Source organism: Scyliorhinus torazame, chromosome 14 (assembly GCF_047496885.1).
Source record: "Scyliorhinus torazame isolate Kashiwa2021f chromosome 14, sScyTor2.1, whole genome shotgun sequence".
NCBI classification, from domain to species: Eukaryota; Metazoa; Chordata; class Chondrichthyes; order Carcharhiniformes; family Scyliorhinidae; genus Scyliorhinus; species Scyliorhinus torazame.
The window spans coordinates 110,669,477-110,695,468 of NC_092720.1; the positions used below are offsets into that span (position 1 = coordinate 110,669,477).

The 25,992-nt window shown below is 47.1% G+C and overlaps 1 protein-coding gene across 2 annotated transcripts in view; it reads left to right on the top strand.

The window, feature by feature from the left end:
- The window catches only part of LOC140389958 (cohesin subunit SA-1), a 307,419-nt gene that overhangs the window by 185,358 nt on the left and 96,069 nt on the right, over positions 1-25,992 (top strand). For both annotated transcript variants that reach the window (XM_072474665.1, XM_072474666.1), the window contains exon 2: positions 10,546-10,730. In XM_072474665.1, coding sequence (XP_072330766.1) covers positions 10,702-10,730 — 29 coding nt within the window. In that variant the 5' untranslated portion in view covers positions 10,546-10,701. The remainder of the gene's footprint in view (positions 1-10,545; positions 10,731-25,992) is intronic.

The following is a 25,992-nucleotide window of genomic DNA, read 5'->3' on the forward strand; positions in this document are numbered from 1 at the left end:
AGCAGTTGAGGCTCCTTCATTAAATGTTTTTAAGATGAAGATAGATAGTTTTTTGAAGAATAAAGGGATTAAGGATTATGGTGTTCGGGAAAGTGGAGCTGAGTCCACAAAAGATCAGCCATGATCTCATTGAATGGCGGAGCAAGCTCGAGGGGCCAGATGGCCTACTCCTGCTCCTAATTCTTATGTTCTTATTATTTACAATATATATTAATGACCTGGACAAGGGTTGTAAATGTACAATTGCCTTGTTTGCGGATCACACAAAATAAGTGGGACGGCAAGTGTTGGGGATGACGCAAAGAGATTACAAAGGGAGATAAACCGGTGAAGTGAGTGGGAGAAAACTTGACTGACATAGTGTAGGAAAATGTGAAGTTATGCACTTGGGAGGAAGAATAAAGTAGCTGAATGTAATAATCTTTATCATTGTCACAAGTAGGCTTACATTAACACTGTAATGAAGTTACTGTGAAAATCCCCTAGTCGCCACACTCCAGCGCCTGTTCGGGTTCACTGAGGGAGAATTCAAAATGTCCAAATTACCCAACAGCACGTCTTTTGGGACTTGTGGGAGGAAACCGGAGCACCCGGAGGAAACCCACGCAGACTCTGGGAGAACGTGCAGACTCCGCACAGACAGTGACCCAAGCCGGGAATCGAACCTGGGACTCTGGCAGCAGTGCTAACCACTACTGTGCCGCTTATTTAAATGGAGAAAAACTGCGGAGTGATTTGGGATTCCTTCTGCATAAATCTGTCCAGGAATCTTGGGTTATCATAGAATTTTATAGAATTTACAGTACAGAAGGAGGCGATTCGGCCCATCGAGTCTGCACCGGCTCCTGGAAAGAGCACCCTACCCAAGGTCAACAACTCCACCCTATCCCCATAACCCAGTAACCCCACCCAACACTAAGGGCAATTTTGGACACTAAGGGCAATTTATCATGGCCAATCCACCTAACCTGCACATCTTTGGACTGTGGGAGGAAACCGGAGCACCCAGAGGAAACCCACTCACACACGGGGAGGATGTGCAGACTCCGCACAGGCAGTGACCCAAGCCGGAATCGAACCTGGGACTCTGGAGCTGTGAAGCAATTGTGCTATCCACAATGCTACCGTGCTGCCCAAAAAAATGGGCAGGAAAATGGGGGGAAAGGAGGGAAAGCAGAGTTGAGGATTATCACATTCATCTCATTGAATGGCAGAACAGACTCGATTGGCCCAACTGGCCTACTTCTGCTTCTGTGCCTTATGATCGTCCCACAGATCTGCATGACCTATTGAGTATTTCCAGGATTTACTGTTTCTATTTCAGATTTACAGCACCCATAGGATTATTTTTGATTGTTAATAGCTTCCTAACTTAGTTGGGTCTTTAGCTTTAGGGTATTCATAATTGTTTGAGAGAGCCATGAATTATGATCCTTAGAAGTTCTTAATTTATCCAAGTAAAGCAGAAATAATAAAGTTTGTCGAAATCAGGAGAGCCAGAAAGCCGACGGGAAGGGACTTATCGTTCTACTCGCATGTTCATAAAGCATACTCTAGGATTGATTTCTTTATCTTGAGCAGGGACTGTTTAGGGGAGGTAAAGAGTACGGAATACTCGGCTATCGCTATTTCGGACCATGCCCCACATTTGGTGGACCTGCAGGTCGGTGGGGCGAATTACCAACGCCCACAATGGAGATTAGACGTAGGATTGTTGTCGGAGGAGGGGATATGTGAGAGACTGCGGAAGTATATGCAAAATTACTTGCAGGTGAACGATATGGGGGAGGTTTCAGCCGCGACCCTGTGGGAGGCGCTGAAGGCAGTAGTGAGGGGGGAGCTGATCTCAATTCGGGCTCACAGGGATAGGGTGGACAGAGCAGAAATGGATAGATTGGTTAAGGAGATTCACTGGATAGACGAGGAGCATGCGGGGTCCCCGGGGGAGGACCTACTCAGGGAAAGACGGAGACTGCAGGCGGAACTGGGGGTGCTATCCACGAGTAGGGCCATGGAACAACTTAGGAAGGCATGGGGAGTGGTGTATGAGCGTGGGGAGAAGGCCAGCAGATTGCTAGCGCAGCAACTCCGGAAGAGGGATGCGGCCAGGGAAATAAGTAGAGTGGTGGACGGGAACGGGAGCAGAGTGGAGGACCCGTCAGGACTGAATAAGGTATTTCGGGACTTTTATAGTAAGCTTTACACTTCCGAACCCCCGGAGGAGATGAAACGGTTCCTGGACGGACTAACCTTCCCAAAAGTAGTAGGAGGACTAGTGGTTGAGCTGGGGGCCTCGATTAGAGCGGAGGAGGTACTGGGGGGGCCTACAGGCCATGCAGTCGGGGAAAGCCCCGTGACCGAATGGATACCCAGTAGAGTTTTACAAAAAGTTCTCGGAGATAGTGGGACCGGTCCTGACTAAGGTTTTTAATGAGGCGTGGGACAGAGGGACCCTGCCTCCTACGATGTCGCAAGCCACCATCTCGCTGATATTAAAGCGGGACAAGGACCTGGAATCCTGCGGGTCATACAGGCCAATCTCCCTGATCAATGTGGACGCCAAGGTCCTGGCGATTAGAATTGAGGACTGCGTACCGGAGGTGATTGGGGATGACCAAGCAGGGTTTGTGAAAGGCAGGCAGCTGACAGCCAACTTGAGAAGATTGGTTAATGTGATTATGATGCCCCCGATGGGCAAGGAGGTGGAGGTAGTGGTGGCAATGGGCGCTGAGAAGGCCTTCGACCGGGTGGAGTGGGACTATTTGTGGGAGGTACTCAGGCGGTTTGGGTTCGGGGGGGGGACTGGTTAATTGGGTCAGACTATTGTACCAGGCCCCAAAGCTAGCGTAAGGACGAACAGGATGATGTCCGATTACTTCAGACTACATCCCGGGACCAGACAGGAAGCCCACTCTCCCTGTTGCTGTTCGTGCTGGCCATAGAACTGTTGGCGATTGCACTGAGAGCTGCAAAGGTGTGGAACGGAATGACTAGGGGGGGGAGTGGAGCCCAGGGTCTCTCTCTATGCGGATGACCTGCTCCTGTACGTGTCGGACCCACTGGCCGGGATGGAAAATATACTAGAAACATTGAGGAAGTTTGGCCGGTTCTCAGGGTACAAATTAAATATGGCCAAGAGTGAGATGTTTGTAGTGCAGGCAAGGGGCCAGGAGAATAGGCTGAAGGAGCTGCCATTTAGGCTGGTTTGGGGAAAGTTTCCGGTACTTGGGGATACAGATGGCATGAGTCTTGGGCAGGTTACATAAGTTAAATTTGACTAGAGTGGTGGAACAAATGAAGAGGGAGTTTCAGAGATGGGATGCACTCCCGCTGTCACTTGCGGGGAGGGTGCAGACGGTAAAGATGACAATCCTCCCTAGATTTCTGTTCATCTTCCAGTGCCTTCCGATCTTTTTCCCATGGTCCTTCTTCAAAAGGACCAGCAAAATCATCATGAGTTTTGTCTGGGCGGGAAAATCCCCACGGGAGAGGAAGGCGATGCTTGAACGGAGCCGCAGCGAGGGGGGACTGGCATTGCCGAATCTGATCAACTGGACGGCTAACATAGCTATGATAAGGAAGTGGATGGTTGGTACGGGGTCTATCTGGGAGTGGGTGGAGGCGACTTCGTGCAGGGGCGCCAGTTTGGCAGCCCTGGTCACGGCTCCCCTACCGCTTGCGCCGGCCAGGTACTCCAACAGCCCGGTAGTGGGGGTGGCCCTGCGGATTTGGGGCCAGTGGAGAAAGCATGCAGGGGAGGTGGGTGCGTCAGTCTGGGCTCCAATTTGTGATAACCATCGATTCGCCCCCGGGAACATGGATGGAGGGTTTCGAACATGGTGCACATGAAGGGGGAAGAGTCCCAGACGGAGGAACTGAAACTCAAATGGGAGGAGGAGCTCGGCGGGGAGATTGGGTATGGGCGGAAGCCCTGAGTAGCGTAAACTCAACCGCAACATGTGCCAGGCTCAGCCTGATTCAGTTTAAGGTCGTTCACCGGGCCCACATGATGGTGGCTCGGATGAGCAAATTCTTTGGGGGAGAGAACAAGTGCACTAGATGCGCGGGAGGACCAGCGAACCACGTTCACATGTTTTGGGCATGCCCTGAGCTTAAGGGGTACTGGGAGGGATTTGCAGGGGTTATGTCCCGGGTGCTGAAAACAAGGGTGGTGATGAGTCCAGAGGTGCAATTTTTGGGGTTTCGGAAGACCCTGGAGTCCAGGGGGAGAAAGAGGCCAATGTTCTGGCCTTTGATTCCCTGATAGCCCGGCGGCGAATACTGCTGGCATGGAGGTACTCAAAATCCCCCAAAGACCGAACTATGTCTTTTGGATATTAAAGTTTCCTGGGTATGGAAAAAAATCAAGTTTGTCTTGAGGGATCTTGTACTGGGGTGTGCCCGAAGGTGGCAACCATTCATCGACTTCTTCGCGGGAGAGTAAATGTCAGCGGGTGGGGGGGGGGGGAAAGAGTAGAGTAGGAGGGATAAATAGGCGGGTAGTGTTGACGGGAGAGGAGTGGGTATGTGCATTATGGTTTGGTTGAAGTGTTGGTTTTCCGTTGGTGTTTGCATATTTCTGTAACTGTTTACAATGTCAAAAATACCTCAATTAAATTGTTTTAAAAAAAAAAAAAGTTTGTCGAAAGCATATTGGTATCACGACTAAAATTTTAGCCACCATCCAAGTGGAACAGAAGTATGTCTAATGTTTTTGAAGATAAGTTTGCAAAGACGCATATGTTTTAAAATTTATGTGGCAAATTATGAGGCACGTGACAAAGGTGATTGGGGAAAGTTGATACAAAAAATTAATATACAGGATACAAATGAAAAATTAGGAAGTTACAAGTGAGGAGATGTGCGACAAATGTGTGGATTGAAAAAAGGGGGCTGAGAAATGCATGTGGCATTTGGATTAATCAAAAAGCCTTCTCCATTTTGGTTTTCTCACATTTTTATAATCTAGTCAGCAACTTAAGTATAGAATTTGCACAACCTGCTGGAGTTCCATTAAAATTATGCTGATGGTTCCAATTTTATACTGAAAGTATCATATTCAGTTTACTTTATGGTGTCATGTGCAAGCTTGAAGATCATACTAAGGTTTCAACATTTGCTTACTGTGTAAAGTCACTTAGATAATTTAAAAAGCATAAATGAAACAGCATTTTTGTCTGCAGCTGCAGTATTTTATGTAAGCAAAAAGGTTCTTGGTATTCCATTCAGGAATCATAACTTTTTATGCAATGCTTGATGAGAGCTGCGTGTTGTCTACGTATAATAGGAAATCAGTGTTGAAATCTTTTGAATAATACACTAATTTTACTGTTCCTAAAGAAATAATTGATGACCAATTGGGAGTGAACCTTAAACTATTCTTAACAATTTGTTAAACCATAGTTTCGAAGCTAGGTTGTCATTTGATAAAATGTGTGAATATTGAGTATTAATTTGGAAAAAAGACATGTATTGCTAGAGTTAACACATGTTTCTGTTTTTAAATAATACGTTTTGTTAGTTATGAATAAAATTAAGATTGTTTTTTTGCAAGGAAAGTGATGGATGATCAAGTCTCAAGAAGTGTTCTTTTAAAGATGAAGTAATGTTGCTTGTTCGGTGTTAATAGAGAAGTGTAACTCAGAGTTGCCTTTTTACCAGATTGAAAAAAAGGTTTTCACTACCTCCTGCTGAGAAAAAACATTAGACTTGAGAATTCTCTGATCGCAATCAAAGTATACATAGCCACCTGCACTTCCCATTTGGTTGGGTGAATTAAATGCTTCCTCTGTATTTAAACCCTGAGAAATCTTTCATGGGTCAACTATTCAAAGGCTAGGTTTTGTATGATTTCCTCCAAAAACATCTGTTTTGATTTAGCAGCTCACTTGGAATTTGTCTTCTAGATTTTTGTTTAAAAAGGCCAGACTGGTTATTTAAATTAAACTAAAATTAAGATGAAAAGATTTTCTAAGTGATGTGCTTGTTTACCTACATAAATCACTGCAATTCAAATGTAATAAGGCAGTATGCAAGTACGTTTTTTCAGGATTTAAAAAAAATCTATTTATGGAATTTGAGAGTTGCTGCCAAGGCCAGCATTTATTGCCCACCCTTAACCGCTGCTGAGAAAATGATGGTGTGCTGCCTTAATAGCTGAGTGGCTTGCGAGGCTGTGACCTATATAGTTATGTATAGGCCAGGCCTTTTAAGGACATCAGATTTCATCCGCTAAAGGTCATTAGAGAACCAGATGTTTTTTTTTAATGACAGTGCAGTAGTTGCATGGTCGCCACAACTGATAGGTTTTTAAAAATTCCTTGTCTATCTAATTAACTGAATTTAAATTCCCCAGTTGCCATAATGGGATTTGAACATGTGTCTCAGTTGTTAGTCCAGGGCCTGATTATTTAGTTCAATGACATAGCTACTGTGTTACTCGTCCCTTGTTTGCCTGAACTTTATAAGTGTACAAATTGTAAATTTGTGTCACCTGGTTTGTAGATTATATTCTTAGTGTTCAGAATGACGTTTCTACATGCAAGAGATCTGTTGGCTTCTGTAACAGTACTGCTGAGAATCCTCCGTGTCCTAGTATCCTAGATAGAGGTGATCTTTTTCCTCCATTTCTGAAAGCATCTCTGCATTCTCATTTTACACAATGTTCTAGAGTTCCATTACTTAAGTGCAGTGACATGATCTAAAGAAATCAAAGGTATTTAAAATTACATGGTATGCTATATTGCTCTCTTTCTGCTCACCTTTCAATTTCTCCTGTCCCAAACGTGTTAGTTTCTTGTAGAGTTAGTTAGACTCTGCTAATCTTTACCGGTGAACCTCGACAGTCATGAAATATTGGTAGCGAGGGTGTGGAGCAAAAAGGTCAGGGAGAGATCTTTCCTGAGCCCCCACCTATCCCAGACCTTTTATTTTGCTCCAATCCCTCTCTTCAGCAGTATAAAAACCATTTTGAAAAGTCATACAGACTCAACGTTAATTGTTTCTCTCTCCTTACATGCTGCCAGAACTTCTGAATTTTTCTAGCAATTTTTGTTTTTACTTCAAATTTCCAGCAAAGCAATATTTTGCTTTTATGAAAAACCGGTGGGTTACACAGTTGTGAGAATATCAGAGCTAAGCACAGTCTGTTCACATCCTATATTCTCCTCAACATTTCAACATTGGATATCTCTCCACTCCTTATTTGCTGTAACAGGTTTTCTGTTCTTCAAGGATCGCAAAAAGTGTGAAAGTTTGTTTTAAAAGTACGACTAATTCCCAAATTGCGAAACAACTCGACTTCTACAGGTAGACATGCCTGTTATGGATTCATTGTACTGTCTACAACCAATACCACAATCGCTTAACTGCATATTGCATTCAAGATGTTGATAATTTCTGTTCTAAAATGCTGGATTTTAATGAAATCCCCTCTTCAGATACTGGGTTTTTCTAATAAACTCAAAATTGTTGTTAATAACAATAACCTCTTGCGCACACTCACACGATATACTATATATTATTCTGCCTTTAATGTAGAAAAACGTCCCACAGAGCTTCTTAGGATGCTGAACCAAAGGAAAATATATTAAGAAAGGTGACTTAAAAATAAAGTTGGATAAGCGGTGTTATAGTTTTTCTTCATACATCTTTAAGAATTCAAAGTCATTTCATTTCTGTTGAAAATACATCGGAAAATTTCAATTCATTTAACTCAACTTTTTTCTGTTCTCAGAATGTACAGGTAATAGGGTCGGGGTGGGGAGGATGGGCATTGCTGTGTTTTCACGGTGTAGCAAGATTGGCTGCACTTCACAGCTGTGTTGTCAGGCTTTATCAGATAGGAAACAATCAGCTGAGGATTTCTGTTGTCCAGGAAGCATGCAAGAATGCCAAAACAATTTGAAAACCAAAGAAATACTCAACTAAGCACAGCAGGGCAGCACGGTGGCACAGTGGGTTAGCCCTGCTGCCTCACGCGCCGAGGTCCCAGGTTCGATCCCGGCTCTGGGTCACTGTCCGTGTGGAGTTTGCACATTCTCCCCGTGTTTGCGTGGGTTTCGCCCCCACAACCCAAAGATGCGCAAGGTAGGTGGATTGAACATGCTAAATTGCCCCATAATTGGAAAAAAAATTAATTGGGTACACTAAATTTTTTTTTAAAACTAAGCACAGTAGTACATAATGACATCTGGCAATTTTCTGAGCCAGATTAAAGTGAGACCAGTAGGAAAGTGCATCTAAAGCTGTTAAATGATGATTTATAAAGTCCCTAATTAAGAATTTTCCTTTGTTGATTTGTAATGTCTGCTGTAATTCTGACTTGAATGTTGATAATCTGTGAGTGAGATTGTTCATATTATCTAGCAGAACCCTCTGCTGGTAACATGCTGCACACTGTCTGAAAAACAATATGCGTACCATTCTAAGTTACAGAACATAGAGGCTGCAGGCTGTAGCTTCATAACGTTTAAGAGTTCACCACAGCTGTTACATCCAAGCTAACCTTATACCAGCTTATCTACAATGCAGCCATCTAGTGGCAGGCTAATAAGTTATTTAATTTGTGTTTTTGTAAAATAGAACAATGTCGAATCAGATATATGTTAAAAGAGGTTAATCAAATATGTTTCTTCAAAGAATATTGAAATGATGGTGACTAAGGGTTGTTTAGTCCTGTTTATTACTTTTGCAGAAATAAAACTAATGTAGCAGTAGATTTATTTTTGTATTGCTCCTTGCTGTTTCCTAACTAGTCAAAAGTTTAATGTTAATATGTTTTTGTCATTCTGGTGGTGTCTTGGGTACAAGAGCCATAACAAACCAGAGTATGAATATCCTTTTTAGAATGGAAGTTGAAATATTTGAGTTTAGTTTTGGAAAAGTAACTGGAGGGTTAATGTTTTCATCATTTTAAGCTTGTGGATAATACTGCCCCTGGTGGCGTTATCGAAGTACAAGCTGCATTGGGGTGAGAGCAAGACCACATCACAAGATCAGTTTGCAACTTCTTCCTAATTCAAATAGCTAAGCTCCTTGTTCTTATTAAAGGATGCTTTAAACCTTATACTGTGGATGGAATATGTAATGTGAGAGCGGTACAAACACAATTTTATGAAAACACTTTTCAATTAATGTGTTTTACTCAACAGTGTGATTTATTTCAAATGATTTAGGAAACCTGTGTTACATATACATCCTGCAAGTGATTTTAACTCCTTACCTTTGATAATACTGTATTAAATCATGATACATTGTCAAAATAAAATCTATTGCTGTCGATGTAAACGTGTGGAATTTAGATAAATGTTACAGTATGCAATACAGAAGTATTCCTGTGGGTGTCTCTTTTCCCTAGTGATTTCATGAATCTAAGCAACAGTGGGTTCCAAACCCACAAAGCATAAATAGACTTTATTTTCAGTTGTACCTATATATAATTTATTTCACTCAGAATAAAAATGCACCCAACTTTAAAAAAAATAAAGAAAAGTTATTGAAGAAAACTTAAATAAATAAAGATTTAAAGTTATGGTCCAATTCCTTTATGGTAACTGAATTTATTCTTGATCAAAGAACAATACAACAAGACTGGAACAGGCCGTTCGGCCCTCCAAGCCTGCGCCGACCATGGTACCTGCCTAAACTAAAACCGTATTCACTTAGAGTGTCAGTATTCTTCCATTCCCACCTTATTCATATATTTGTCTAGATGCCCCTAAAACTATCGTACCTGCTCCCACCATCTCCCCAGACAGCGCATTCCACCCTCTGTGTAAAAAAATGTACCTCGCACATCAGTTCTAAACTTTCCCCCAGGGTAATGTCCCCTAGTACTTGACTCTCCTACCCGAGGAAAGAGCATCTGACTATCCACTCTGTCCATGCCACTCATAATCTTGCAGATTCCGCTTTTGAAAATGTCATGTATATTTGCGTAACTAGATATTGGCTTTTGCACAAAATGTGGAATGGTTATAATTTAATCAGTAAAATCTGACTGTGGGGGTGGCACGGTGACGCAGTGGTTGGCACTGCTGCCTCACGGTGCCGAGGACCCTGAAAAAATGAATTGGATACTCTAAATTTAATCTGGCTGTAAGCTTAATTAACTCCAAAGAAATTACAAGTCGACAAAAATGTGAAGACTTTTCAAAACTTTAAAGATTTTTAATTAATCTAATTTTATTATAGCTTGCTAATTGATTGGGGGGGGGGGTTTGTTTCCAATATTTTAATTATGAACTCTGAAGCAAAACAGAATATTAATTATTCCAAGTACTTCAGTTGTAGTCTCTACTGGTCAGAAAACACTGAAAGCAATTACAGGCAAAGGTAGCATTTGGACAGACTTGAGTGAGCAGCAGTAGGCCCACTTGCAAAGGTTCCAAGATGTGATAATGTAACTTGATGTAAATAACTTTCAGAAAGTAATTTGTGTTGAGAAATTTATGAATTATTTTTAAAAATGCCTTTTAGCATCTCTGTTTTATCTAAAGACTGTCACTTATGCTTTTATAACACAGCAATCACTTTTAATTTCAGAAATTGCCCAAATATGTCTTTTATAAAGACAAATCAAGAAAAGGGAGAAGAAAACACTTTTCACACAATCAAGTTAATTGAAAGATTACCTAAAAGCAAAAGGAGAAAATTGCAGGATTCCGGCCGAGATTTGTTGGCAGCAACGGTGCTGAAGAGATGATCACTCCAGAGATACCAGTGTTACAGTAAGTGTATTTTTAGATGATCAGAGCATTGAAACAAATATTTCCAGTATCTCAGGACACACATACATGGGAGAACCTTCAGTGGCATTTCTTGAAAATAAAAAAAGTGACTTTTCTTCTTGTGAATTAGAATAATGCTTTTTAATTTAAAAAAAAAAAAAGGTTTTGTGCATTCTTGTTTACACTTTGTATCCAAGTGCATTGAAAACAATTTTGTTACTCGACCAGTGTTGTAAAAATTACTTTTAAAAAAACATTCAAAAAGTTTCATCAAAGTCAATTTAGAAAGGAAAATGATTTATTTGTTGCAACCACTTGTGTAAATTTTCAATGTGTCCAAGTGACTTGATCAGTATTATTTTTTTAAAATCTGACCATTACAGAGAATCCGTTTCCATTCTTTAAGTTTTTTGTGAAATATGTTTTACTACTGAATGTTTTTTTTTAATAAACATTTTATTGAGGTATTTTTTGGTATTAAAACAACAACACAATAAACAATGTACATGAAACTGGCTTCCGGTGGCGGCTATAAAGGAGTAAGTCGCATATTTGGTGGCTCCCGCTCTGGTTGGACTTTTGGACCTTTCCCCCCCCCGGACTTTTTTCCAGTTTAAACTGTAAATTCGAAGGCTGAGGCAATTGGGCACCTTTTCCAGTTATAGGTGTATGGAGACGAGAACCAGAAGGGCACGAAAAGGCAGAAATAAGAAGACAGGCGAGGGCTGGGCTGAAGCTGCAGCAGGAGACAGCATGGCCGAAACTCAGACCCCTGGTGTGTCGGCCCAGCGATCAACGGAGCAGTTGATGCAGGTCATCCAGGACGGCTTTGCCAAGCAGAAATGGGACTGCCTGGACCCGATAAAAGAGTCAATTGACCGGCTGGAACACAGATTGGACGCCCAGGATCGGGCGATCCAGAAGGTTGAGAAGACGCTGGCTGAGCAGGAGGAGCATCAAACTGCGGTGGAGCTGGAGGTGGGGATGCTGAGGGACCAGCAGAAAAGGCTGCTGGAGAATGGGGAGGACCTAGAGAATAGGTCCCGTCGGCAGAACTAAGAATTGTCGGGCTCCCGGAGGGGTCGGAGGGAGCTGATGCTGAGGCATACATAGCGGGTATGTTTGAGAAGCTGCTGGGGATGGGGACGTTCTCCCGACCCTTGGAGATGGACAGGGCGTACAGAGCGCTTGCGAGGAAGCCGCGAACGGGGGACCCTCCAAGGGCAATGGTGGTGAGATTCCACAGGTTCCTGGACAAGGAATGTATTCTTCAGTGGGCCAAGCGAACGCGGAGCTGTAAGTGGGACAACAGTATCCTGCGGGTTTACCAGGACCTGAGTATGGAGGTGGCCAGGAAAAGGGCAGGCTTCAACCAAATTAAGTCACTCTTTTTCAAGAAGCAGGTGAAGTTTGGACTGCTGTATCCGGCTCGTCTCTGGGTCACATATGAGGACCAGCATCATTATTTTGAGGTGCCCGAAGACGCGCTGGACTTCGCGAAAAGAAAAGGACTGGTGATGAACTGAGAACTTTTGAACTTTGATGTAACATTTTGACTTATATTGGTTTGTTTTTTCTCTCTTCTGTGCTGTGTTCTGTGTAAGAAGGTGGGGAAATAGTTTCTCGTGTTCGGGTTTTCTTTTTGGTGAATGTTGGCAATGCCTTTTGCTTTGATGTGCACTTTTGGGGGATGGAGACGTGCTTGTTTGGATTTTGGTGTTTTTCTTTCAGTTGGGTGATTGTGTGTGGATTGTTAGAGGGAATTTGTTTGTATGAGCTGAGCGGGGTGGGGCGGCAGGGAGGGAACAATAGGTGGTAGACCATTTGGCGCCTGGGGCGGGGGCCACCAAGCTAGCTGGGGGAGCTAGCTCACGGAAGCACAGTGGGGGATGTGCATATGTTTAGTTTACTGTATGGGTTAGGTTTCAGAGTGGTGTTGCTAGGGGGGAGGGGGGTAGTTGTCTGCTGACGAGGGAGGGACTTCGGTTGAGGGACAGAGAGGAGGTCGGTGGTGGGTGCAGCAGTGGGGCGGGCTGGAGGAGGCGCGGCGCATGGGCTGGAGGCGGGCCCAAGAAACGGTTTGGCTGATCGGCAGGGGGGCACTGTGCCCTGCAACTAGGCTGATCACTTGGAATGTTCGAGGGCTAAATGTGCTGGTCAAGAGAGCACGTGTGTTCGTGCACCTGAGGGGACTGCAGGCGGACATGGTAATGTTGCAGGAGACGCACCTTAGAGTAGAGGACCAGGTTAGATTGAGGAAAGGCTGGGTCAGTCAGGTCTTCCACTCGGGGCTGGACACAACGACTAGAGGGGTTGCGATCTTGATTAATAAGCGGGTGATATTTGAGGTGGGCAGAATAGTTTCAGATGTGGGAGGTCAATATATTCTGGTTAGTGGTAAGCTGGAGGGGATGAAGGTAGTGCTGGTTAATGTGTATGCGCCAAATTGGGATGACGTGGAATTCATAAAGAGGATGTTGGGGAAGATTCCGGACCTGGACTCTCACAAGCTGGCCATGGGAGGAGACTTCAATACAGTTATTGATCCCGGCCTGGATCGGTCATGCTCGAAAACGGGCAGGGTGCCAGCGATGGCAAGGGAACTGAAAGGGTTCATGGAGCAGATTGGCGGGGGGGGGTGGATCCATGGAGATTTAGGCAGCCGAGGGTAAAGGAGTTCTCCTACCCCCACGTACATAAGGTATACTCTCGAATCGATTTCTTCATTTTGGGTAGGGCCTTGCTGGCAGGGGCGGTGGACTGGGTACTCGGCGATTACCATCTCAGACCATGCTCCACACTGGGTTGGCCAGGTTAGTAAAGATTGTAATCAATGCCCGCATTGTAGGTTAGACGTGGGGCTATTGGCGGACGAAGTGGTGTGCGAGAGGCTGAGGAAATGCATACAAAATTACCTGCAGGTAAATGATACGGGGGAAGTCTCAGCAGCGGTGGTCTGTGATGCGCTGAAGGCAGTGGTGAGAGGAGAGCTGATCTTGATCCGGGCTCACACGGACAGGACAGACAGGGCAGAGACGGACCGAGTGGTGAAAGAGATTCTACAAGTCGACAGGAGACTCCAGAGATAGGGCTTTTAAGGGAGCGGCGGAGGCTGTAGGTGGAGTTCGGCTTGTTAACCACAGGGAGGGCAGTGGAACAACTCAGAAAGGCGATGGGGGCGATCTACCAGCATGTTGAGAAGGCCAGCAGGATGCTTGCACAGCAGCTCAGAAAGAGGGAGGCAGCTAGAGAAACAGGGAAAGTTATTGATGGGGATGGGAACTTGGTTGGGGATTCGGCAGGGGTGAGTAAGGCGTTTAGGGATTTCTACAGCTGGCTGTACAGGTCGGAACCCCCTACGGGGCCGGTGGGGATGAGGCGCTTCCTGGAGGGGCTGACTTTCCCTAAGGTGGACGGGGAGCTGGTAGAAGAACTGGGGGCCCCGATCGGGTTGGAAGAGATAATGGAGGGTCTGAAGGCCATGCAAGAGGGTAATGCCCCGTGACCGGACTGGTACCCAGTTGAGTTCTATAAAAAGGTCTCCGGGATATTGGGACCGGTGCTGATGAGGGTGTTTAATGAGGCAAGGGAAAGAGGGGTTCTGCCCCAGACGATGTTACAGGCCACGATTTCGCTTATCCTAAAACGGGACAAGAACCCGGAGCTATGTGGGTCTTACAGGCCGATATCCCTGTTGAATGTGGACGCCAAACTGTTGGCCAAAGGTTTGTCCTCCAGGATTGAGGATTGTGTACCGGACGCTATTGTGGAGGATCAGACGGGATTTGTTAAGGGCAGACAGCTGGTGGCCGATGTGAGAAGGCTGTTAAATCCTTCCATGTTAAATCATGATGCCCCCGGAAAGTAGGGAGGTGGAGGTAGTGGTCGCAATGGATGCGGAAAAAGCTTTTGACCGGGTTGAGTGGGTTTATTTATGGGAGGTTTTGGGGCAGTTCGGATTTGGGAGGGGCTTTATTGACTGAGTCAGGTTGCTGTACAAGGCTCCGGTGGCAAGTGTACGGGCGAACAGGACGACTTTGGACTATTTTATACTGCACCGGGGACAAGACAGGGATGCCCCCTCTCCCCACTGCTGTTTGCGCTGGCTATAGAGCCGCTGGAAATTGCTCTGAGAGCCTCAAGGGGCTGGAAGGGGTTGGTCGGGGGGGAGGGGCGAGGGGGGGGGGGGGGGGCGCGAGGTGGAGCACAGAGTCTCTCTTCATGCGGATAACCTACTCCTGAATGTTTCGGATACAATTGAGGGGATGGAAGAAATCATGGGAATTTTAGAGGAATTTGGCTGGTTCTCTGGGTATAAGCTCAATATGGGGAAGAGCGAGATGTTTGCGGGTCAGGAGAGGCGACTGGGATAACTGCCGTTTAGATTGGTTGGGGATAGTTTCAGGTACCTAGGTATTCAAGTAGCGCGGGATTGGGACCGGCAACATAAATTGAACTTGGACCGGTTGGTGGATTAGATGAAAGATGATTTCCAGAGAAGGGATGCGCTCCCGTTGTCTCTAGCTGGGAGAGTCCAAACAGTGAAAATGACGGTCCTCCTGAGATTCCTGTTTGTATTTCAATGTCTCCCCATCTTTATTTCGCGGTCCTTTTTTAAGCGGGTCAACAGAGTTATTGTGGGCTTTGTGTGGGGGGGCAAGTCCCCGCGAGTGAGGAGGGTAATGCTTGAGCGGCGTCGGGGAGAGGGCGGGCTGGCGCCGCCGAATTTTAGCAATTATTACTGGGCGGCTAACATAGCCATGATTAGGAACTGGGTGGTGGGGGAGGGGTCGGCATGGGTGCGTATGGAGGCGGCTTCATGCAAGGGCACAAGTTTGGGGGCGCCGGTAACTGCGCCCCTGCCGTTCCTGCCGGCACGGTACTCCACCAGCCCCGTGGTGGTGGTATCCCTGAGAGTCTGGGGGCAATGGAGGAGACATGTGGGAGCAGCGGTCTGGTCCCCAATCTGCGATAATCACCGGTTTGCTCCGGGGAGTATTGATGGGGGTTCCGAATATGGTGGAGAGCGGGGATTGAGAGGATGGGGGACTTGTTTATAGAGGGGAGTTTTCTGAGTATAAGGGTGCTGGAGGAGAAGTTTGTTTTGGTGGGAGGAAACAAATTAAGATATCTGCAGGTGCGGGACTTTCTGTGTAGACGGGTATCAAATTTCCCACTCCTGCTGCTTAGGGGGATTCAGGACAGGGTCGTGTCCAGAGGATGGGTAGGGGAGGGGAGCTTCTCTGACATTTACAAGGAACATATGGGATCAGAGGAGACTCAGACCGAGGAGCTGAAGCGCAAGTGGGAGGAGGAGCTGGGAGGTGAGGTAGAGGAGGGACTTTGGGCGGACGCGTTGAGTGGAGTCAACGCATCCACAGCATGTGCCAGGCTCAGCCTGATACAGTTTAAGGTTGTTCACCGGGCTCACATGACAGTGGCCTGGATGAGCAGATTCTTGGGGTGGAAGACAGGTGTGCAAAATGTCCAGGAGGACCAGCAAACCATGTCCACATGTTCTGGGCATGTCCAAAGCTTAGGGGATTTTGACAGGGGTTTGCTGATGTCATGTCCAAGGTATTAAAAACAAGGGTGGCATTGAGTCCTGGCTATCGGACATGGCTAGCTTTCTCTGCTTGGAGAAAATCAAGTTCGCCTTGAGAGAGGGTCACTGTTGGGGTTTGCCCGGAGGTGGCAACCATTCATCAACTTCTTTGTTGCAATGCCCAAAAAATATCTCAATAAAATGTTTATTTAAAAAAAACCCAATGTACATGAAATTGTAAACATTGTGCAAAAGATGTATCCCTCCCTTACAGCTCCCACCTTTAATTTTCCACGAAGAAGTCGACGAATGGTTGCCACCTCCGGGCGAACCCTAACAGTGATCCTCTCAAGGCGAACTTGATTTTCTCTAAACAGAGAAAGCTAGCCATGTCTGATAGCCAGGTCTCCGACTTTGGGGGCTTTGAGTCCCTCCAAGCTAATAGTATCCGTCTCCGGGCTACGAGGGAAGCAAAGGCCAGAACGTCTGCCTCTTTCTCCTCCTGGATTCCTGGGTCTTCCGACACCCTGAAAATTGCCACCTCTGGACTCAGCGCCGCCCTTGTTTTTAACACCGTGGACATGACATCCGCAAACCCCTGCCAAATTCCCCATAGCTTCGGACATGCCCAGAACATGTGGACATGGTTCGCTGGTCTTCCCGCACATTTTGCACACCTGTCTTCCACCCCAAAAAATCTGCTCATCCGGGCCACTGTCATATGAGCCCGGTGAACGACCTTAAATTGTATCAGGCTTAGCCTGGCACATGTTGCGGACACGTTGACTCTACTCAACGCGTCCGCCCATAGACCATCCTCTCTCTCCTCCCAGCTCCTCCTCCCATTTGCGTTTCAGCTCCTCGATCTGCGTCTCCTCTGACCCCATAAGTTCCTTGTAAATGTCCGAGACGTTCCCTTCTCCTTCCCACCCTCTGGAAACTACCCTGCCCTGAATCCCCCTTAGCGGTAGGTGCGGGAAGGTTGACACCTGTTTACGTAGGAAGTCCCGCACCTGCAGATACCTGAATTAGTTTCCCCTCGCCAACCCAAACATCTCCTCCAGCGCCCTCATACTCGGAAAGCTCCCCTCTATAAACATCTCCCCCATCTTCTCAATCCCTGCTCTCCGCCATATCCGGAACCCCCCATCCATACTTCCCGGGGCAAACCGGTGATTATTACAGATTGGGGACCAGATACTACTGAATATTTTTGTTCAAAGAATAGATGCCACCAGTTCATCAAGCAAACATTTTGGATTTGACTTCCACTTAGATTTTTCCATGTCTAATGCCACTTGAGGCAGACAAAACAGATGCTTATGTCTGTTTCCATAGCTTGTTTTTCTTGGAACAGACTGCTAGCCTGTTGCCAGAGGCTATAGCTTGAGGGGTGCCATTCTACATCAAGCATGGCTGACCAAGAAACTTTCCTGCTGTTACTGCCTGCCAAAAGCATAGTGGAGGATTTACAGATTGATAATCAACCTGTTTGCCCTTGTTATGAACACAGCTTCTGTCGTCATGAAGCCCTCGAACGTTGAGCACTTAGAGGTAGGGATACTATCCACTGCACCACAAGACCTCCCATCCTTTCTGGATTACATCAGCTCAATTTAAGGATGCATTTGTAAGTTACATGCGAGGTGCAAGTCCAGGGTTAAGGTTTGGCCTGATTCAGAAGCAAAAATACAAGATTATCATTTCACTGTTAGGTCAGACCAAGACACTTGATTCAATTTGATCTTCCCCTGCTACTGAAAGTTGATTAATGTGACGCAAAACCACTTTGCAGTTAACACAATGCTCATCTGAAATTGAAGCACCTTGTGTTCCTGACGTTAATTGAATGTTGTTACACTCCTATGCTCAATACCTCTCTCTGGATAATTCTCATAATTATCATGAATGTTTTATTCTCACATGAAACATTTCAAAAATTAAGAAAAGATAACCTGAAGTGCTATACATACTAAGTACCCATAGCCCCATGTAACCATCTGTCTTTTAATGCAATGCAGACATTGCATTGTAATCACTCCTTCAGTAAATAATGTTTGCTGTGAAATCTTGGGAGTAAACTTTTCAATAATATTAGCCAGAGGAATCCCCTTAAGTTTAGCCTCTTCCTAGTTTTGGCGTTATTTTTTTTATTTAAATATATATATATATATCAAACACAATTTTTTCCCTTACAAATCAAAGAAATAAAAATACAAGTAACATGATAACTGCAATATAACATTGTGTAACTAACATGGTAAACTAACCAAATAACACAAAGTAATACTCCCCCCCCCGCCCCCTCTCCCCCTCCAAAAACCCCAACAGTTTACCCCCCCTCCCTCCCCCCTCCCCCTGGGTTGCTGCTGCTGGTCATCTATCTTCCCTCTAACGTTCCGCTAGGTAGTCGAGGAACGGTTGCCATCGCCTGGTGAACCCTTGAGCCGATCCTCTCAGCGCAAACTTCATCTGCTCCAGTTTTATGAACCCCGCCATGTCGTTTATCCAGGCCTCCAGTCCGGGGGGTTTCGCTTCCTTCCACATGAGTAAAATCCTACGCCGGGGTACTAGGGACGCAACGGCCACGACATCGGCCTCTTTCGCCTCCTGCACTCCCGGCTCATCCGCAACTCCAAATAAAGCTAACCCCCAGCCTGGTTTGACCCGGACCTTCACCACCTTCGAGATCACTCCCGTCACTCCCCTCCAGTGCCGGACACAACCAAAACATATGTGTGTGGTTCGCCGGGCTTCCCCCGCACCTCCCACACTTGTCCTCCACTCCGAAGAACCTGCACAACCTTGCTCCCGTTATGTGTGCTCTATGCAGCACCTTAAATTGGATCAGGCTAAGCCTGGCACACGAGGAAGAGGAATTTACCCTACTTAGGGCATCAGCCCACAAACCCTCCTCAATCTCCTCCCCGAGCTCTTCTTCCCATTTACCCTTCAGTTCGCCCACCAACTCCTCCCCCTCTTCTCTCATCTCCCGGTATATCTCTGACACTTTGCCCTCCCCGACCCACACCCCCGAAAGCACCCTGTCCTGGATCCCTTGTGTCGGGAGCAGCGGAAATTCCCTCACCAGTTGTTTCGTGAATGCTCTCACCTGCATATATCTAAAGAAATTTCCCCGGGGCAGCTTATACTTTTCCTCAAGCGCGCCCAAGCTCGCAAACGTCCCGTCTATAAATAAATCTCCCACTCTCCTGACTCCTACCCGGTGCCAGCTCTGGAATCCTCCATCCAGCCTCCCTGGGGCAAACCTATGGTTGTTCCTGATCGGGGACCACACCGAGGCTCCCAGCACACCCCTCTGTCGCCTCCATTACCCCCAGATACTTAATGTTGCCGCCACCACTGGGTTCGTGGTAAATGTTTTTGGTGAGAGCGGTAGTGGCGCCGTCACCAGCGCTTTTAAACTCGTCCCTTTACAGGACTTCATCTCCAATCTTTTCCACGCCGCTCCCTCTCCCTCTATCATCCATTTACGAATCATCGCCACATTGGCGGCCCAGTAGTAGTCGCCCAAGTTCGGCAACGCCAGTCCCCCTCTGTCTCTACTACGTTGTAGGAACCCCCTCCTTACCCTCGGGGCCTTCCCTGCCCACACGAAGCTCGTGATGCTCCTATCTATTTTTTTTTTAAAAGGCCTTAGTGATCAGTATAGGGAGACATTGGAACACAAATAGGAACCTCGGGAGGACCATCGTCTTAATTGCCTGCACTCTGCCCGCCAGTGACAGCGGCTGCATGTCCCACCTTTTGAAATCCTCTTCCATTTGTTCCACCAGTCGTGTCAGATTAAGTCTGTGTAAGGATCCCCAGCTCCTGGCTATCTGAATCCCCAGGTATCGGAAGTTTCTTTCCACTCTCCTTAGCGGTAGGCCATCTATCCCTCTACTCTGGTCCCCAGGGTGTATCACAAAAAGCTCACTCTTTCCCATGTTAAGCCTATATCCCGAGAAATCTCCAAACTCCCTCAATATCTGCATGACCTCTGTCATCCCCCCCCCCCCCACTGGGTCCGTCACATACAGCAGCAGGTCATCCGCGTAGAGTGACACTCGGTGTTCCTCTGCCCCTCTAATCACCCCTCTCCATTTTCTGGAGTCTCTCAGCGCTATGGCCAGTGGTTCAATTGCCAACGCGAACAGTAATGGGGACAACGGGCATCCCTGTTTTCCCCTGTATAGTCGAAAATACTCCGACCTTTGCCGACCTGTGACCACACTTGCCGTTGGGGCCCCATAGAGGAGTTTAACCCAGCTGACAAACCCGTCCCCGAACCCGAACCTCCTCAGCACCTTCCATAGATACTCCCTCTCCACCCTATCAAATGCCTTCTCTGTATCCATTGCCGCCACTATCTCTGCCTCCCCCTCTACTGGGGGCATCATTATCACCCCTAATAGCCGTCGCACGTTGACATTTAGTTGTCTCCCCTTTACGAACCCTGTCTGGTCTTCGTGCACCACCCCCGGGACACAATCCTCTATCCTCGTTGCCAGCACCTTTGCTAGCAACTTGGCGTCCACATTTAGCAGTGAGATAGGCTATAGGACCCGCACTGCAGCGGATCTTTATCCCGCTTCAAGATTAGCGATATTGTCGCCTCCGACATTGTCGGGGGTAGGGTCCCCCCTTCTCTGGCCTCGTTAAAGGTCCTTACCAGCAGCGGGGCCAACAAGTCCACATATTTTCTATAAAATTCCACCGGGAACCCATCTGGTCCCGGGGCCTTCCCTGCCTGCATGTTCCCCAGCCCCTTGGTAACCTCGTCCACCCCAATCGGCGCCCCCAGGCCTTCCACCTCCTGCTCCTCCACCCTCGGGAACCTTAATTGGTCCAAAAACTGCCGCATCTCCTCTTTTCCCTCCAGGGGTTGGGACCTATAAAGTCTCTCGTAAAAGGTCTTAAACACCTCGTTTATCTTCCCTGCTCTCCGCACCGTAGCTCCCTTTTGATCCCTAATTCCCCCTATCTCCCTCGCCGCTGTCCTCTTTCGCAGCTGATGGGCCAACAGGCGACTCGCCTTTTCCCCATATTCATATCTCATCTCCTGTGCCTTCCTCCTCTGTGCCTCCGCCCTCCTTGTGGTCAACAGGTCGAACTCCGTCTGGAGTCGTCGCCTCTCCCTGTATAGTCCTTCCTCCGGGGCCTCCGCGTATTCTTTATCTACCCTCAAAATCTCCCCCAGTAGTCTTTCCCTTTCCTTGGCCTCTATTTTCCCCTTGTGGGCCCTGATGGAGATCAGCTCTCCTCTGACCACCGCCTTTAGTGCTTCCCATACTACTCCCACTCGGACCTCCCCGTCGTCATTGGCCTCCAGGTATCTCTCGATACATCCCCGCACCCTTCCGCCGACTGCCTCATCCGCCAGTAATCGCACATCCAGTCGCCAGAGTGAACGCTGCTCCCTCTCCTCTCCTAGTTCCAGGTCCACCCAGTGTGGGGCATGATCTGAAACAGCTATGGCTGAATACTCAGTTCCTTCCACCCTTGAGATCAGTGACCTTCCCAAAACAAAGAAATCTATCCGGGAATACACCTTGTGAACATGGGAGAAGAAGGAGAACTCTTTGGCCTTCGGCCTAACAAATCGCCACGGATCCACTCCCCCCATTTGGTCCATAAACCCCCTAAGCACCTTGGCCGCTGCCGGCCTTCTTCCGGTCCTAGATCTAGATCTATCTAACCCTGGGTCCAACACGGTGTTGAGGTCCCCCCCCATTATCAGGTTTCCTACCTCCAGGTCCGGGATACGTCCCAGCATCCGCTTCATAAATCCCGCATCATCCCAATTCGGGGCATATATGTTAACCAACACGACCTCCATTCCCTGCAGTCTGCCACTCACCATCACACATCTGCCTCCGCTGTCTGCTACAATGTTCCTAGCTTCGAATGACACCCGTTTCCCCACCAGTATGGCCACCCTCTGTTCTTTGCATCCAGCCCTGAGTGGAACACCTGGCCCATCCTTTCCTTAACCTAACTTGGTCCGCCACCTTCAGGTGTGTCTCCTGTAGCATAGCCACGTCTGCCCTCAGTCCTTTCAAGTGCGCGAACACTCGGGCCCTTTTAATCGGCCCATTTAGGCCTCTCACGTTCCACGTGATCAGCCGAACTGGGGGGGGCTACCTGCCCCCTTCCCGTGTCGACTAACCATCACCCTCTCTAGGCCAGTCCCACGTCCCGGTTCCGCGCACCCACCCGCTAGATCCCCATCTAGCATGATTGCTCCCCCCATATTGCTTCCGAAAGTCAACTGACTTCAACTGACCCCGGCTTCTCCCGCTCTCTCCTTGACCCCCCCGTGTGGGGAACTCCCATCTACCTTGCGCCTATCTTCCCGCCATCATCTTTCTGGCGCAGGAACAAGAACAATAAGCCCCGTGTTCTCTATAGTTGTCCCGCCCCTTGTGGCTCAGCTCCCCCCGCCGCCCCACTCCCACTCCCCATCCCCCGCCCATGCCCACCCCCTCTCTCTCCCCCCCCCCCCCCCCCCCCCCCCCCCCCCCCCACCGGCGCCCACACCCCCCAGTGCCCCCCAATCCACATCTCCACACACATCGGCACCGTCACTCCCCCTCCAACACCAGTCCCCCAGCTCCGATCCAGCCCTTCGCCCCCAACGAAGGTCCATGCCCCTTCCGCCGTTTCGAAGTAGTGATGCCTCTCCTCGTGCGTGACCCATAGTCGCGCCGGCTGCAGCATCCCGAACTTCGCCTTCTTGTGAAGCACCTCCTTGGCTCGATTAAAACTCGCCCTCCTTCTCGCCACCTCCGCACTCCAATCCTGGTACACCCGTACCACCGCATTCTCCCATCTACTACTTCGTACCTTTTTGGACCATCTCAGAACCACCTCTCTGTCATTGAAGCGGTGAAATCGCACGATCATCGCCCTAGGTGGTTCTCCCGCCTTTGGTCTCCTCGCAGGGACCCGATGGGCCCCTTCCACTTCCAAGGGGCCCGAGGGGGCCTCAGCTCCCATCAGCGAGCGTAGCATCGTGCTCACGTAAGCCCCGCCGTCCGCTCCTTCCACTCCCTCGGGGAGACCCAGGATCCGAAGGTTCTTTCTCCGTGATCTGTTTTCTAGGACTTCAATCCTTTCAATGCACTTTTTGTGGAGCGCCTCGTGCGTCTGCGTTTTGACCGCCAGGCCCAGGATCTTGTCTTCGTTGTCCATCACCTTCTGTTCCACCACGCGGAGCTCCAACTCCTGGGTCTTTTGTGCCTCCTTAAGCCCCTCAATTGCCTGTAGCATCGGGGCCAGCACCTCCTTCTTAAGCAGATCCACACACCGTCTCAAAAATTTGTCTTGGTCCGGCCCCCATGTCGCCTGGGCTCTCTCCGCCGCCATCTTGCTCCTTTTTCCTTCTGCCCCTGTCCTCGAGGATTCTTCACGATCTGGCCGCCGCCGCCGCCAATATTTTTCTTTTTCGTTGGGGGGGACTCCTGTTGTCTCACCCCACACCGGGTTTCGTCCCGAAAAAATTCCCCGTTGGGGCTCTTAAAAGAGCCCGAAGGTCCGTTCGAGCTGGAGCCGCCAAAACGTGCGGCTTAGTTGGTCATCGCCGCAACCTGAAGTCTTGGCATTATTTATTGTGTATTAAATACTGCTTCTGCTAAATTCAAAAGATGAAATTTTAAACAATGAGATGTGGAAGCAGATTGATCATACTGATGTCGCAAGAACAGAATGGATTTATGAGGATCCCCTACGTTCAGGTGAATCAAGCAGGTTATATTCTTTGCTTCACTGTATCACTTTTCATATAATTGTTTTTATATGCCTTCAGTTCAGAGGCAAACCCTCAAATACAATTTTTTCACTTTGTCACTTGGTAGCACAGAACTTGACCATTGCTTGGAAAAGAGATAAATATTGTCAAAGGTTTTTGTCTTATACCCATCAGGATAGATGCAAGAATGCCAAATTTCAAATGGACCACATGAGAAAGGGTTGTAGATTGGTTGACAAGTTTCCTCTGATTAGTCAAGGGAGCGATTGCTCCCCCCCACCAATCCACCCACCCCAACCTCCAGGCTTGTATTTATTAAAAACAATACAATGTCTGGACACATTTCTTTTGCTTGCAGTACAGATCCCTGCATATGAATATATGAAGCTTCTAGCAAGCGTAAGTGGAGCTACATTGCAAGCCTGACTGATAATCTTAAATTGGTTGTTAGTGTAATTCTTGGCACACATGGGATTGTTGGGGCTCATGATTTTTCCATTGAATTTAAGAAATAAAAATACTATGTTAAACATATCAAGGAATAAGGAGTTAACATTTGTAGCATTTTATCCTTTTCCTTCTAATTCTTTGTAACTTTGATTTTTGTAGTTACTGTAAAATAATAAGAACTTGATTGAGCTCTTTATTTGTATCTTGCGATGTTTCACTATTTCAAACAGTGTCCTTATTTGTAAATTAATGCATTAAAAATACATAATATGGAATATGCATACTGTAAGCTTATATTCTTTAAATATGCCCACTTTAGATAGATGTGTTTGCACTGAATTTTAATAACTTGTACAGTAAGTCCTCAGTTAGACTTGTACTTGTGTTCCTTACAATAACAACTTTAAGTTAATAGCACGTTCCCATAGGAATCAATGTTAAAGCTGGAGTTGTGTTTCTGCGGACATTTCTTGCCCAGAAAAACAATGTGCAAGTTGAAATACTGCCCCGTGCGCGTGCAGTATTGTGTATTCCTGGTAAAAATAACTTTTAAAATAAAATAAATCACTAAATATCAAAGAAATGCTGTATAAATTCAAATTAAATGATACTCACCAGTCTCTATTTCTTCTTAGGCAGTCCTTCGGATTTGGGAATGACTTGCTGCCACCCCAGTTTGATGGGTTCTGAAATGGTTGATCAATCCAATGCGCAATTTTCAAACTCTTGTCATATGCAGGCAGGTGGGGCTTGGAGAGTCAGTTAGATGAGTTGTTCAGAGGTTGTTGCACTCTAGCCACTGCCTTGACTCTCCGTTGCCTTGACGTTGTCTCTGACTGTTCCTGACAAAATCTCGGTGTTTGGTGCTAACCTTCCTTATTTTGGTCGGTCACCAGATTTAGATGTTTGACCTCTTCAGAGATGCTTCAAGGTCAGCAGCACGGCTCAATTCCCGTACCAGCCTCCCAGAACAGGCGCTGGAATGTGGCGACTAGGGGCTCTTCTTAGTAACTTCATTTGAAGCCTACTTGTGACAATAAGCGATTTTCATCTCTGAAGCATTTCAGTGGAGGTTTCTGTGAATGATTAGTGCTGGGCATGTTGTTTTGGGCGAAGCAAGTGGTTCTGTCACTGGCTTTAGAATGGCCTCTCTGCCTCATTTACATACATAGATACATAGAAGATAAGAGCAGGAGGAGGCCCATTGGCCCTTCGAGCCTGCTCCGCCATTTATCACGATCGTGACTGATCATCCAACTCATTAGCCTAATCCTGCTTTCTCCCATAACCTATGATCCCATTCTCCCCCAAGTGCTATATCTAGCCGCCACTTGAATATATTTAATGTGTTAGCATCAACTACTTCCTGTGGTAATGAATTCCACAGGCTCACCACTCTTTGGGTGAAGAAATGTCTCCTCATCTCTGTCCAAAATTGTTTACCCTGAATCCTCGGACTGCGACCCCTGGTTCTGGACCCACTCACCATTGGGAATATCTTCTCTGCATCTTCC